Source organism: Coturnix japonica, chromosome 17 (genome assembly GCF_054131305.1).
Source record: "Coturnix japonica strain WE chromosome 17, WE-NBRP24, whole genome shotgun sequence".
In the NCBI taxonomy this organism is placed as follows: domain Eukaryota; kingdom Metazoa; phylum Chordata; class Aves; order Galliformes; family Phasianidae; genus Coturnix; species Coturnix japonica.
This window is the reverse complement of record NC_140679.1, coordinates 15,454,679-15,467,930: the sequence shown is the minus strand read 5'-3', so window position 1 is coordinate 15,467,930 and position 13,252 is coordinate 15,454,679. Positions and strand designations below refer to the sequence as shown.

The following is a 13,252-nucleotide window of genomic DNA, read 5'->3' as shown; positions in this document are numbered from 1 at the left end:
ACTCTAGTTTCATCAGGTGCCACAATCAAATGTAATCAAGCTAGCTACCCTTCCCTCCTACACAAACATCCATCCACTGCTTCGTATATAATATCTTACATCCTCACCCCCTACAAAAACATGCTCTGAGCGCTTCACAGCCAAGTTGCTTCCTTAGCAGAGCAACAATCCCTGATTCTCTCTTCATCCTGTGCAGACTTGAGACAATGGAATAAAATAAAAGGGTGATTTACAATGGAGATATGTACACATGCATCAAAACTCACAAGCAGCTTCAGAGGAAGGATTTGCTAAAACTCTTCTTCCATCAAGAAGAACAGAAAACTACAGTGGGATTAAACTGGTAAGACCACATTGCAACTTTCTGTTAGTACAAAACAAGATGCTGACTGCTAAAGCAACATGAGCCAGTCTGCTCCCAGCCAAAGACAAGCCCCATTGCCCTCCTCAAACCCAAAGGCCATCAAGTCACCACAAATAAGAAAGGGAAATCATGAACCACTTCCTCTCCCATTAGCTCCCACCTTCATAACAAACTTTGGTGGATGGCTGAGCACCTTCCTATAGCTGGTTCAGCTCGCTGCACAACAGGAGCTGCCTCACCTTGCTCCCCCATGCATCTGAAGGAAGCACACACAGCAAACAGCCATGGATTAGAAGGATGCTGTTGGGCAGCAGGACCAGCTGACGTGATCTCAGGAGGATTTCTTCCCCTTTTTATTTCCAGCTGGCCAGAACCACTAACCAGTAGTTTAATATATATATACATACAGCTCTGCTGCCACACTATGGGTACTCATGGTTATTACTACCCACACCAACACCAAAAACTGGAGAGATCAGAACTGAAGTCTCCAAGGAACTTTGCTCTCCCAATGATCACACCCTGCTCAGCAAAGGCAGCAGAAGCCCCCCATGCACAGCCAGCTTCCTTCCTGGGGTCAGACCCCAAAACTGCACCGGGTTCTGCATTGAAGTGGCTGTGTTTGCCTGGCAGGTGCCATCACTGCGCTGTGAAGCTCCTGCAGCAAGTCAGTACCAAGCTGAACCCTGACTAAAAGACCATTAGTGGGGTTTCATAAAGGAAGAGCTGGGAAAGAGTCCCCATTGAGTGCCTAATTCTGATGCAAATTAAAAAGAAAAACCGGCAGCAATCTTGCATCTGAAAAGCTTCTGCAGATTGACTTGCAGAGAAATAAACAGAGCGCTGACCACTGGATGAAGGCATCAAACAGCACTTTGAATGCAGGGATAGAGCTAGGGGCCTGGAAAGAAAAGATTAAATACCCAACAAGCAGGTACAGAAAGAAACCTGGAAGATCTAGTGTGCAAAAAGCTACAGATAGCCTGAAAGGAGGAGAGCGAGCTGCAAAAGCCTGACATAGTAAATCTTCTTTAGGTATCTCTGCATCGTTCTGTTCCTATCAGGAAAGCAACAACAGAAACTGCTGGAACGGTTCTCCCTTGTGGACAGGCAAAATGCTCCTTGATGAAGAAAGGAAAAGAAATAACCACCAAAAATAAATACTCGTCCCTAATTATGGCTTGTGGGTTGCTGGGTGGTTCCACCTCCTTCCCTAATAGATGCTTCCAGTTAGCACAACTCCTTGGGTCCACTGCAAGAGCACTCGGGAGGAACAGTTAATTATTCCAAATCTCTTTGGAGAAAGTCTGCCTTACATAATAAAAATGAGTGTTGCATCCTAAATTACACGAGGATTTCAAATAGGAAAGAAAAGCTTTTATCCACATGAACACACACAGGGATGCATTCCTCCAGCCTAGGATGCAGCAGACAAGACAAACATTACTCAGAAACTCTTGGAAACCAGGGCACAGCAGCGATGAGAGAAGGCTGCCAAGCACAGCTCTCCCACTCTTCCCCCTCCCACAGACACAAGGACAGTCCCTAAATATTTGCTGTTTGCACCAGAAATAAACTTCAGCCCCTATATGTGCTTTTGCTACAAGGTCAGCTGCAGAAACCGGGGAGGCGACGTCCGCACACGGCCCCCAAATGGAAGTCTCCCTCTTTCCAAGTCAATACATGCATTTCTCACTAAAATCACTGTGTTGAGGGCTAAGGAGCTCATCTGTAAGAGCACACCAAGTTCAAAATGCAATGGGGGAATAGGAGGAAAGTGCTTCCATTTTCATTCAAGGAGCGCAAAGCTATTTTATCAGCTATGGTCAAACGCTGTGGGTACTGATATAATGAATTAAGATGCAAGGGGGAAAGCAATGGCATTTCTCACAGTCATCTCGTGTATCATACAGCAACCGTGCGCTAATTATTTGACCCGTCAGAGAAGGAGAAATACTCCAAGGTTCTGTGTGGTATTACATCATTTAAGACAGTTTCTCTCCATCCAGCCTCTGGGTGCAACAATCTTACCTAAAGAAAACCCAACACTCATTCAACACTATGGGAAAGCGTGTGCTGACATACAAGCACACACATAGACACACACTAGAGACCCCTGGAAAGAGGATGAAGAGCAGTCCCAGGCTATAAGCATCAAGCAGGGAGATGCCCCAAAGTTACCAGCCTTCCCCAATACACTCACCGTTGGTGGAGGCAGCCAGCAGCCCCACGGAGAGCAGCAGCACCCGGCTCCAGGAGCTCACTTCCACCGTCATCAGAGCCAAGATCCCCAATTTTCCCCAATTCCTTCCGAGGCTGCAGCTGCATCCCGGCCGGTCCCATCCCAAGGAAGGTTGCATGTCAAAGGACGGCAGGAATGGGGCGTGTTGGGGGTTGGCTGCTGGTGGATTTTCCCCCTTTTTTCTCCCCCTTTGCGATTGGGATAGTCCTCGGCTCGGCTGGAAGAAGAGGAGAAAAGCAAGAAGGGTGGGGGGGGTGAGGGGGGGGGGTAATAAATAAATAAATAAAACCAACACCAAAAAAAAACAGCAGGTCAGGCTTGCGATTTCTTGGTTATTTTTTTTAACTATTTATTTTTCCTTTCTCAGCCCAGGGAAAAAATAAAATAAAATAAAATAAAATCCCACCGCATGGAAGGCTCTGAGCTTCTGCAGCTGGAATGAACCAAGTGTGGCAGCAGCTCGGGGAGAGGAGAGGCGAAGAGAGGAGGGCTGGCTCGTCCCTCCCGGTGCCTGTCTCCGAGCCAGCTCTCCGGCATCAGCGGCGCGCAGCCCCCGGGGATTTATACTTTTTTTATTAGCCACTTGATTAATCGCTCCTGTATCTTCCTTCACCTCTTTCTCTAAATGCTGGGAGGGGGCTCGGGCGATGCCATGAGGGGCTGCCGTGTAACCAGCGAGCAGATCTGCCTCGTTTCTGCTTCCTTGGACCCAACGCAATCCTCCCACCAGCCCCCGCCCCAGCACCACCAGCAAGCCGCAAATTACGCTTTAGCATGTTTAGGCATTTGTTTTTTAATGCACGCCACAGGTTTCTGGCGTGGCAGCCCCCTCCCCCCCCATTTTGCCCACGGACACACATAGAGCATCTCCGCTACAAAGACATCAGCTGGGAAGCAGCGCAGCCCCCCCCCCGGTAAACAACTTGATGATATTGACACGATTTTGGTGATGAAGCAAAATTGGGTAAATGCAGAACATAAAAGGGACCAGCCCCACGCTCTGACCTGTCCTGGGCAACGGAACGGGCTGAGCCAGCCCCCCCATAACCCCCCCAGGACCGGGCTGAGAGCAGCATCCTCCTCTAACCCCCACCTTGTTGTTTTTTAAGCGTCTGTTAGTCCATTTGTCCATACGGCTGCATGCAAGATAGGGGGGAGGAAAAAAAATGCGGTCTTTAAAAGATACAGTGAGGAACTTAATTATCGTGGCGATGATGCGCAGATCCGCGGACAAGAAAAACAACAACTACGTGACACTACAGCTTAACAGAAAGGGAAAAAAACCACCCTGAGAAGTCGTTCGTTTCCCCCCGCCCCCCCAAAATTCCCGGCAACCAACTGCCCAACGACCACCCCTCGGCCAGCAGCAGCCCCGTCCCGCAGCACCGAGACTCGCATCCTCCCCATCTCCCCCCGACACCCCCCGGGATGGAGCAGGGCGAAGCAGCCGAGCCCGGCTCGGGGCCGCCCCCAACCCCCGCCCTGCTTTTGCTGCAGTTGCTTTGCTGCAAAACCCCCTTTTTGGGGCTCGTTCCGGTTGCCCTGAATGAGCTTATTTGACAGCTTAAAAACAAATGATATCGAGGGCTCGCAAAACTGCCCCTCCGCCCTCGGATCCAGCCTCTCTCTCGCTCCCTGTGTCCCCTCTGCATTTGAATCCTTCCACTGCCTACACTGTGAGCCAATGCCAAGAGCCAAGGCAACCAGCGCTGTTACATGAAAGAGTTGCTTTATGTCTGCTTAAACTGCAGTGTCCTATTCAAATAGACCTTATTGTTCAAAGGCACGGATCCAAATCGAAAAGGATCACAGAACAGGGTACCACACTTGACAGCTCTATACATCGCTTCTCCCTTACACATCCATCCACCTCGGGCCCCCAACCCCCAGGCTGTAGCCGGAGATGCAACTGGGTTGCTGCACACAGCAGAGCGCAGCCGAGCCAAGGTCTGGAGCCCCGCACCGGGAGCAAGCAGCCAGCATAATCGAGTCATTGAGGAGACACAGTCCCACTTTATTCCTGGGCAATAACGCCATACCTATTGCAAATGAAGGGCTCCCAACTAAGCGTGGCCCCACACCTAGCAACGAAAGCTTACTCTCTCTTTAAGAAAGAAAAAAGTTTTTATTTGCTAAATGCAGTGTGATGAACATAGAATCCATCACCATAACCAGCATCTATCACTGCAACTCATCTCTCCTCCCTGCCCAAACAGTGAACTTTGAGGGCTTGGCAAGGGCACATAGAATAAATGCCAGTACCAGGCACAAACCCCAACCCATGTCCCTTGGACTCTCCTTTCTCTCTTTCCCCCCAATGAAGATCACAAACACAACCCTTGGTGATGAATGAGGAACCACAGAACCATTCACACTTAGGGAATTATGCCAGGAATTGAGAGAGTTTCACCACTAGTCATCCAGCATAGGAATGCAAAACATCTTACTAACTACCACATTTTACTCTTTCTTAACCATATAATCACTATTGGTAGGGAGAAAATAACATTTATCTGGGCAGAGCCATCAGTTAGCAGAGCCATGCGCTCTTTGGAGCTTCATCACCTATGCATTAAATGGAAGAGACAAAGCTCCAGTACAGAAAGAAGGGGGCAGGACAGCTGAATGCTGACCCTGGAAAGACAGGGATCTAGTTTATGAGAGGGGAAGCTCCCAGCTGTGCCAAGGACAAGCAGATATTTCAGTTATCAACTGCCAGGACCTGGCGTTCCGTGGTTGCCACGGTTCTTCTTTCCGTTTGCCATGTAAACAAAACACCACTCAAGAAGATAGCCTGGATGCATAGAGGCTGAAGGATGCTCACCAGCATAAATGGGTTTGCAGCCCCAGCAGTGAAATCAGAGGGGCCGTTCCCACTGGGGCCATACCCACGGCACATCTGGATCCACGACAACACGCCCCAAGACGGGCTGGACAAGGCCTGCCATGAGATCTGGAAACGGATGCAGAGCCCCCCCGAGGAGCTTCAGCCCATCATCTGCATGGACCCACAGGGACCCCCATGGAGCAAGAACGGTGCCCACAGCGGGTGAGTGACCACCAGCACTGCAGGACAAGGGGCTTGACTCCAACAGAGCCCTCATAACCCCTAGAAACAAAGAGCTGGAGCACAGGGGTGCTGGGTTGGCTTTGGGCAGCCTCTTAATGGGACAGAGTATCCCCATTTGTCCCACTATAACCAGTCTTTTTGGGAGAGCTTGTCCCATGAAAGCCAGCTACTTGAAAATCTGAAGCACCACAAGCAGCTGCTGCTTTTGCTTCCCCACAACATTTAAAGCAAAACAACTACACACACATCAAAATATTTACAGGAAGAAGTGAAAGCAGCATTCAAAAGGAACAAAATCGAAAATTAAAGTGTTATAAGGAAGCTACTGTAAACAGCTGATCTTTACAAAGAGAAGCTGAATTTAGCACAGAAAAAATTATGCCAAATCATGTTCTGCGGGACAAATGGTGATAAGGGAGGGAAGGATGCTCTTCAGATTAATGGGATAATATTTACTGTATGCTCCTGAAGTAGAAAAAGAGTGAAATTTACATGTCCAGCTATCAATCAGCAAGTTATTAGCTCGTGTCCACTTCTTAAAGCCTAAGTCACACATCTTGCATGATACAGTGAAAAACAGCTGTCGTATCTTTTAAGGCTAACATCACAGATTGAGAAAGCTGATAATTCGATGCTTTTAGCTGAAGACATGGAGGAGCAGAAGGGGAAATGCCCTATGCTGTGTCACTGTGAAACCCAGGGAGTACATCTTGGAGCTCTGGCTCCTTTCCTTTCCCTTCCATATCCATAACAATAATGGTAATAACTGACCTAGAATAAATGCACAAAGTGAAACCAAACAACCCAAGAATAACCAGTGAAGCCAATGGACTTGCACTGGCCTACAGCAGCAGGTCAACTTATGCTGCTGAAACATCTTGACAGTTAAGCACAAGCTCAGCCACGTAACTTGGTCGTGCCAGCTGCTTAGAAGTCCAAGCAAAGAGATAAGGTATAAACCACTGTGAACTATTAAACGACATAAGCAAAGCTACCATTAGAAATATATAGGTTTAGTTTTTAGCAATTAATCTAATGCAGTGAGAGCAGCCCACCCTCATGCCACTGTACTGGGGTTGAGGAAGCAGATAAGAATGGTTTGGGACAACCAGCAAGGACCTGTAACAAACTCAACACCTCCAACTAAGATGAAATTAAACAGCCAGCAAAGTGCAGTGGCTAAAGCACCTTCCTCAGGGTCAGAGAAATGATTCATTGTTCTCCTGCTGATCTTTGAGTTACTTTGGGCAGCTGCTCTGACCCTTTCTGCCAGCAGCATTTCCCTGCGTTCAGCAAACAGGCTCTTCAGCAAAGAAGTGCCCTCTGCGTACACTCACACAGTGCAGTTCATTGCTCACCAGCTGTTCAAAGACACCCCCCCCGAGTCAATGAACCTTCCAAAAATACCAAACCTGAAGCAATGAAACCAAATTGCTGTACAGAATTCAAGGGAACTTCCTTAAAATCCCTTCAGGTGAGGTCAGGTGTCCACCTCCAGCCTCAGAGGTGGCTGCAACCACCAATGGAGAGAGGAATCCCAGTGAAAGATGGGATAAAGCATTGTAGAAAATAAGCTTTGCTTTGGAAATGACAGCAATTTTCTATTTTTATGCCCATAGTATAGATTTGTTGAGGATTTTAAGGTATCTGTTCTTTAAAAATAGGGAGATAAAGCAGCATCCTGCCAATTATGGTGATCCTATCATTAGAGATAATTAGCTACATTTAACTATCCAGATTTCACTAATATTAGCAATCCATTTATGTACTATATATGTATCTGTACAGTGCATGCACAGAGCATCACTTCCCCTCAAGCTGAGGAGAGTAAATGGATGATACGTTAAGTTATTGAACATACCTGGCTGTGAAAGAGCAACGTGGAATTTAAAGGAGAATTTTGAGTAGGGAACCACTACAAACACTGAGTTGTGCCTTAGAGACACAGCATTGTTCAGCCCTGGCAGCCACCCCACTGTAAGTCCCAGAGGACTTCATGGCTTCCAGTCTGAAACGCCATCACCCAACTTCAGTTATTCCCAAATAGGTGTGTTAAGTTCAGATTTTGTTTTAATTTTCCCATTTTATGTGGTTCTTTGGAGAAGAACAGTGTCCTGGAGGTAGGTTTCATTCCGGTTGAGAAGGAATACTCGAGGCTTAAACGGAGCATAAATGAAACAGAAATGCAAGGCATAGAAGCAGTCAAGAAAATGAGTTCAATCTAATGTCAAGCTCTCAACAGAATCCTTATATTTCACTTTCTTACAGGGACTGGTTGCTAGATGAAACAGAGGGACTTGAGAGCATATACAGAGCAGTGATTGGAAACAGAGAAAGAGAGATGAAATTGAGAGCTCTCTGCGATGCTCAGCTTTCTGCTAAATCCACCATCACCAACCTCCTGCGTTCAACAAGCTCTCCCAGGATCTCCAAGGGGTTGGGGGACAACAGCACAACAAGTGCTGGTAGCACAGAGGGCAACAAGCTGGGGATGCCATTGCTGCTGAAACACACAGATATTGCCAAAGGTCCAGACAGGCAACTCATGGCTGAGGAAAGCAAGACAGTGAAAGAGTTCTTCCAGAATGGCACTGTCAGTGCTGCAAAGAATAGCACAGCTGTGCCAGCTCTGATGGCAGAAAGTCAAACTGCAGGACAGAAGCAGCAGCTCCCAACACTTGCCAAGATTTGCTCCAGACCTGACTCCAATGCAGCCACAAAGGCACTGCAGAATCCAGGTATGGATCAGGGCACAGTTTCTTCTGTGCTAATTTCCTGGTCTCAGATAGTTTTGTTCTTACAGAGCTCAAAACAAGAATCTTTTGCCCCATTCCAGTCATTCTTACAGCTCAGGAGATTAACTTCATTCCAGGTCCTGTGGGTTGGGGTTTAATGGCCTTACATGTGAATCTGATCTGCTCATTTCTAAGCATGGGTCTCCAGAAATACAGCCTGCAAAAGCATCTTAAACTCTTTGCTTACAGGGAGTGCATCCCCTTAGCTGCAAGTGCTTCATGGTTTAATGAAGGGAATGCTTAATTATCTTCACCCTTGTTTTGTTTTACAGTAACTACTGCAGCGTTGGATAAAAAAATAGTTATATACAATGCCAGCACTTCCAATCCACACTTTCCCGTTACTACAACAACCACAAACTTAAACCAGCCAATGTGGCCGAGTCTGAGCTTCCCTCCACTTCCTCTATATCCAAACCAGCCAAACTACCCACCCTTTCAGGTAAGATTGAATAAACCCACATTTTAGAACATTTCCAGGCCCATACTGACAAGCTCAGGGCAGCAACTACCTCTGCTATGAGAACTGCTTTCTGATTTGTAGGGTAGATCCTAAAAGAAACCAGGCTGCTGTCCTACAATGACTGATCACACTAGTTCACCATCAGTGTTAACATCCTATGTAATGCAGTCCTCTGAGATGTTTGTGATCAAAGGATGATGTTCTATTGACATATACTGAATGCTGACCTCTCTAGGCATTCATTAGTTTCCATGTTTATGTTGCATTTACAAATATTTATCCCGTATTACAAATATTTTGAGCTAATAATTCATTAGGGATATTTCACTCGGTAGCTCTGTTTGCACAACAAGATGCTGCTTGCTTTCTTTGCCTGGCGAAACAGGACCTCAAATCAAAGTGAAAAAGCCAGCTAGGATTATTAAGACAGCAAATGCTTAAGTCAAAAGGAATGAAAGAATGGGAATTGTACATACCTATGGTTTGCAGCCCCAAAACTTCCCCATTGCCCCTGAAGCCTACGGTTCAATAGAGACCTACTGAGCACAGGACAAGTGTAGTCCTTCCACCCCCAGCATTCAGCCAGGATTTGGGCTTCTCTGCCCGGTCTTAGGGAAATAAAGGGAAGACTTACCCAAATCTAAGAAGTTAATTTACTTCAACCTGGTTTCTCTGAACATAACTTTAGACTAAAAAAAATCATGCAAAAGAAATAATAATTAACGGAGCAACTCAAACTGTTTTAAATGTCATGCTTCACATTCGCTTAACAGGGTCCATACCAGCGAGCAAGGATCCCTTTCCAGCAACCTCTGCACCCTTCCTATGGATGCTATACAAGACAGGTGCGTTCAAACAGCTACGAATGTGCTTCAGTTTGCAGAGCACAGATGCTAAGCACAATGGATTAGTCAGTACTGTTTGTCCTATACCAAGACTGACATTGATGCCATGACAAAAACAGATCTGGGAACAAGATGCTGAGCTGGGCTAAGTTAATTTAGTTCTTTGGAGCAGTATGTATTGCAGGATAGCTCACGAGATGGCCCTGAGCCTTTAACTGAAGGGATCTACTACATATACTCAAATTTTGTACCAAATAACTTGTCTGTCTTCTCCATTCAGACTGCACATCATTAGACTCACCCCATTCCTATGTGCTTTCTTTCTCTCTCCTCCCCAGGGGGCTCCATACAGCCCACAGATGTACCGGTCACCCTACACTCCTATGCTGAATTACATCCCCCTTGTCCAGCCTGGCTTCCCACACCAGAGGGCCCCAGCTCAGCTGCCCACCAGCATCCAGGATCTGCCAGCAGCACGTGATGGGATGCGGTTCACATTTCCTCCTCCCTATGGGTACGACAACGCAGATCTGCTTTCTAGCTTCATTACCATCCCTTACTGTACACCTTCATAGAACTCACAGCCTAATCACAAACTGGGTTCCCCAGCTCCATTCTCACCCAGTGCCAAGTCAGAACACAATATGGAGTATATACCCAATAGAAACTACTCAAATAGGTTTGATACGGGAACAAAGTAATTTGTTTTAAGCTAACAAAGCTGCTGTAGGATAAGATCACACCTACAACTTTCCAGTCCTCATGGATAAAGCATGAACTTTTTGTTAGCAGAAAGGAGATGCTACAGCACAATAGAAACCAAAACATTTTGACACAGAACATCATGAAAAGATTCACCTCCATAAGCTTCTATAATAACCAATGATCCAACACTTAAAGGACTGACAGCAATAGCACAAACTTCCCCCTAAATCCCCTTTCCAGAAGCCATATTGCGTCTTTTAAACAAGTTATTTGGTGATTAATGCAATCTCCTGAAGCCAGACCGAATGTTACTTCTTGTTTTAGGTTTGCTGCTGTGCCTGGAGGAGCTGTGAGGCCAACACACCATTACCCCCCCAATGCGAACTGCGTCAACTTTTAAGAGAACCAGTTCTCCTATTGCAATAGCACCAGATTTTTATGTATATATCAGGATTCCTAGGATCCCATAAGAACTTTGTGTTTCCCCAGAGAGAAGATTTCTATCTTGAATATAAGTCCACGTGACTTACATGTTAAGAAACAGCTGCGTGACAAATCAGAAGTAATTTATTGTTGTTGATTTTTTTTAGGATGACAGAAAAAGGGGCTTTTTCCCTTTTGGAAGACAAAGACATAATAAAAATGTTTTATTTATGACAGATGCCTGAACACTTAAAATTCAATGTTGGTGCAATAAAGACTTTTTTTTTCCCCAAACAGAAGTTCTGGCCACAAATTCCAGCTACGGTAGTTGTAAGGTGTGCATTCAAAGTAAGGGGAGCACAGATGCAGTCATCCCATCCTATTACTTCAAACCCTAATGCTGAACCACACGTTAACCTGACTGGTAGTGCTAAAGATGGCCAAGCTATAACGTCTGTATGAAGAATCCTCTTTAAATGTATTTTGTTGGTTATTTAATTCAACTTCAAGGCTCTGATTTTGTCCCTTGCAGATCCTTTAGGGAACTGCAAACTAGCCAGGATGTACAAAGAAGTTCCCTCCTGCAAGGAATGTGGCCATAGGATCATTATAGGATCAGGGGTCTGACCACAGCTGGAGCCTTAGTCAATAACACCAGCACACTCAGGCAGGATCACTGTTTCTTTAGCAGAGAATCAAAGGCATTAATGAAGATACTTATCAATGTTTCCTTCCTTAGCCATTACTCAACACTGTGAGCCCTGTTTTAAACACACGAGTATCCCAGTTCTCACCAGCTTCCTGCTCACACTCTGAAAACTACAATCCCATTTTTGCACAGAACTCTTACCTGAACTCTCTTAGAAATAGAGAAAGTGAAATTACCTCAATTTTACCATTAAAAAGCTGAACTTTAGGTTTCCATTTTAAGGGCTCTAATGGCTGGCAGGCAAATATTAAGAACACAGAACAGTCTCTAGAGGGCACAGCACTCACATACACTTTTCCATTGGTCTGACCCTTACTGCCATTCCCTTCCAGCGCATCCCACTGCTATTTGATGTCACGTGCAGCTCCCTGACCAAGTCCTCACTAATAAGAGATCTAAGTACTGGATTTTTCCAAGTTCCTCTTACAATTCTTTCCTCACATCCTATTCCATTTGTTACAGGTTTCTCATATGAATTTTAGGGTAAGATTTTTACATATCACTTTTATATTTCTGTTTTTCCAAACCCCAAACAGTTCAGAACCTGCTTTGGCTACACTCATGTTCAGCCCCAGTAAATTCCCATTTTCTCTCACTAAAATACAGGCTTGGATTTTTCTGCTGTGAAATTCACTGACTGTTTTTCTCCAATATTCCTAATGCAATTAGCATAATAAGATAAAGGAATCAAGTCCTTTCCCATTTTTCTTCCTTCGCAAAAGGACTGATGACAAACTGGGAATCAGAATCTGTATTGAATTACATTTGCCACAAAAGAGTTCATTAAGTAATAGTACATAATAAAAATCATCTGTCAACTTGAGGGATCGAGCAAATTCACTTAACCAAACAGCTGGTTATTTTCTACAGCACTCCATAGCCCAAATGGTCAACGCGAGCAAGGAGGATAGCTGAGAAAAGGGGAAGGAAGGAGCAGCTCTGTTGTGTGCATGCTGTGCCCCAGCTTCAAGGCTCTTCTCTTCTGCACAGCCACAGCCTGGCTGCAGCAGCACTGCCCCAGTGCCTTGATCTCCCTCTCACTATAGTGATGGCAGCAGCTCTTTCCACATAAAAGGGAACAACAAAGCATAAGATGCTTCCCCAGCTGGAAATAGCACAACAGGGGCAGGTTTTCCATCCCACTCAACACATCAGCCTGCCCTGGCTATGATAGGAGCTTCCTACCCCATGCATAAGGTTGAAGCAACATCACGACTCCCAGCCTCCCAAAGAGAGAAACTCAATGTTAAGCTATTTGACTTGCAAAGTCTGTGCTCCCAGCAGCAAATATAGGCAGGGAGCTGAGTGTCCACCTAACAAGTGACACCAGCTCCAGACAACATTTACCTCTCCTTCCACATTCAGCTCACTCACTGAATAATCCAAACCCCTGCACTGCTTTGGCTCAAGGGATTTGTTCCAAGCTCCTTGAAGGCCCATAACATGCCACTTACAGTAGGAGTACTACAGGAAACGCTCTGCCACAGAGACAGCTCCCTGGGAACAGAGGTCATCGCGTACATGGCATTGCTACGAGCCTCCAGTGCCCTTCCTGCATGTATTTAACACAACAGTCTCAGAAGAGCAGCCCTCCTTACAAGCGGTCAGCTTCATTTTCATCTTGTTGACTCTTTGC

The 13,252-nt window shown here is 45.9% G+C and overlaps 2 protein-coding genes across 5 annotated transcripts in view; one reads left to right on the top strand and one right to left on the bottom strand.

Annotated features, from left to right (window-relative positions):
- The window catches only part of CSMD2 (CUB and Sushi multiple domains 2), a 211,829-nt gene that overhangs the window by 183,991 nt on the left and 14,586 nt on the right, over positions 1-13,252 (bottom strand). For 3 of the 4 annotated variants that reach the window (XM_085518153.1, XM_085518155.1, XM_085518156.1), the window contains exons 1-2: positions 3,013-3,316; positions 2,568-2,823 (exon numbers count right to left, since the gene is read on the bottom strand). In XM_085518153.1, the coding sequence (XP_085374279.1) occupies positions 2,568-2,724 (157 nt within the window). In that variant the 5' untranslated portion in view covers positions 2,725-2,823; positions 3,013-3,316. Of the gene's footprint in view, positions 1-2,567; positions 2,824-3,012; positions 3,317-13,252 lie in introns of those variants that run through there. The other variant, XM_085518154.1, reaches the window with a different exon arrangement.
- C17H1orf94 (chromosome 17 C1orf94 homolog) lies at positions 5,117-11,199 on the top strand. The gene is made up of 6 exons (XM_015883256.3): positions 5,117-5,655; positions 7,945-8,414; positions 8,744-8,913; positions 9,708-9,779; positions 10,118-10,293; positions 10,809-11,199. Exons 1-6 carry the CDS (start codon positions 5,423-5,425, stop codon positions 10,882-10,884), a joined length of 1,197 nt encoding a protein of 398 aa, XP_015738742.2. The 5' UTR covers positions 5,117-5,422; the 3' UTR covers positions 10,885-11,199.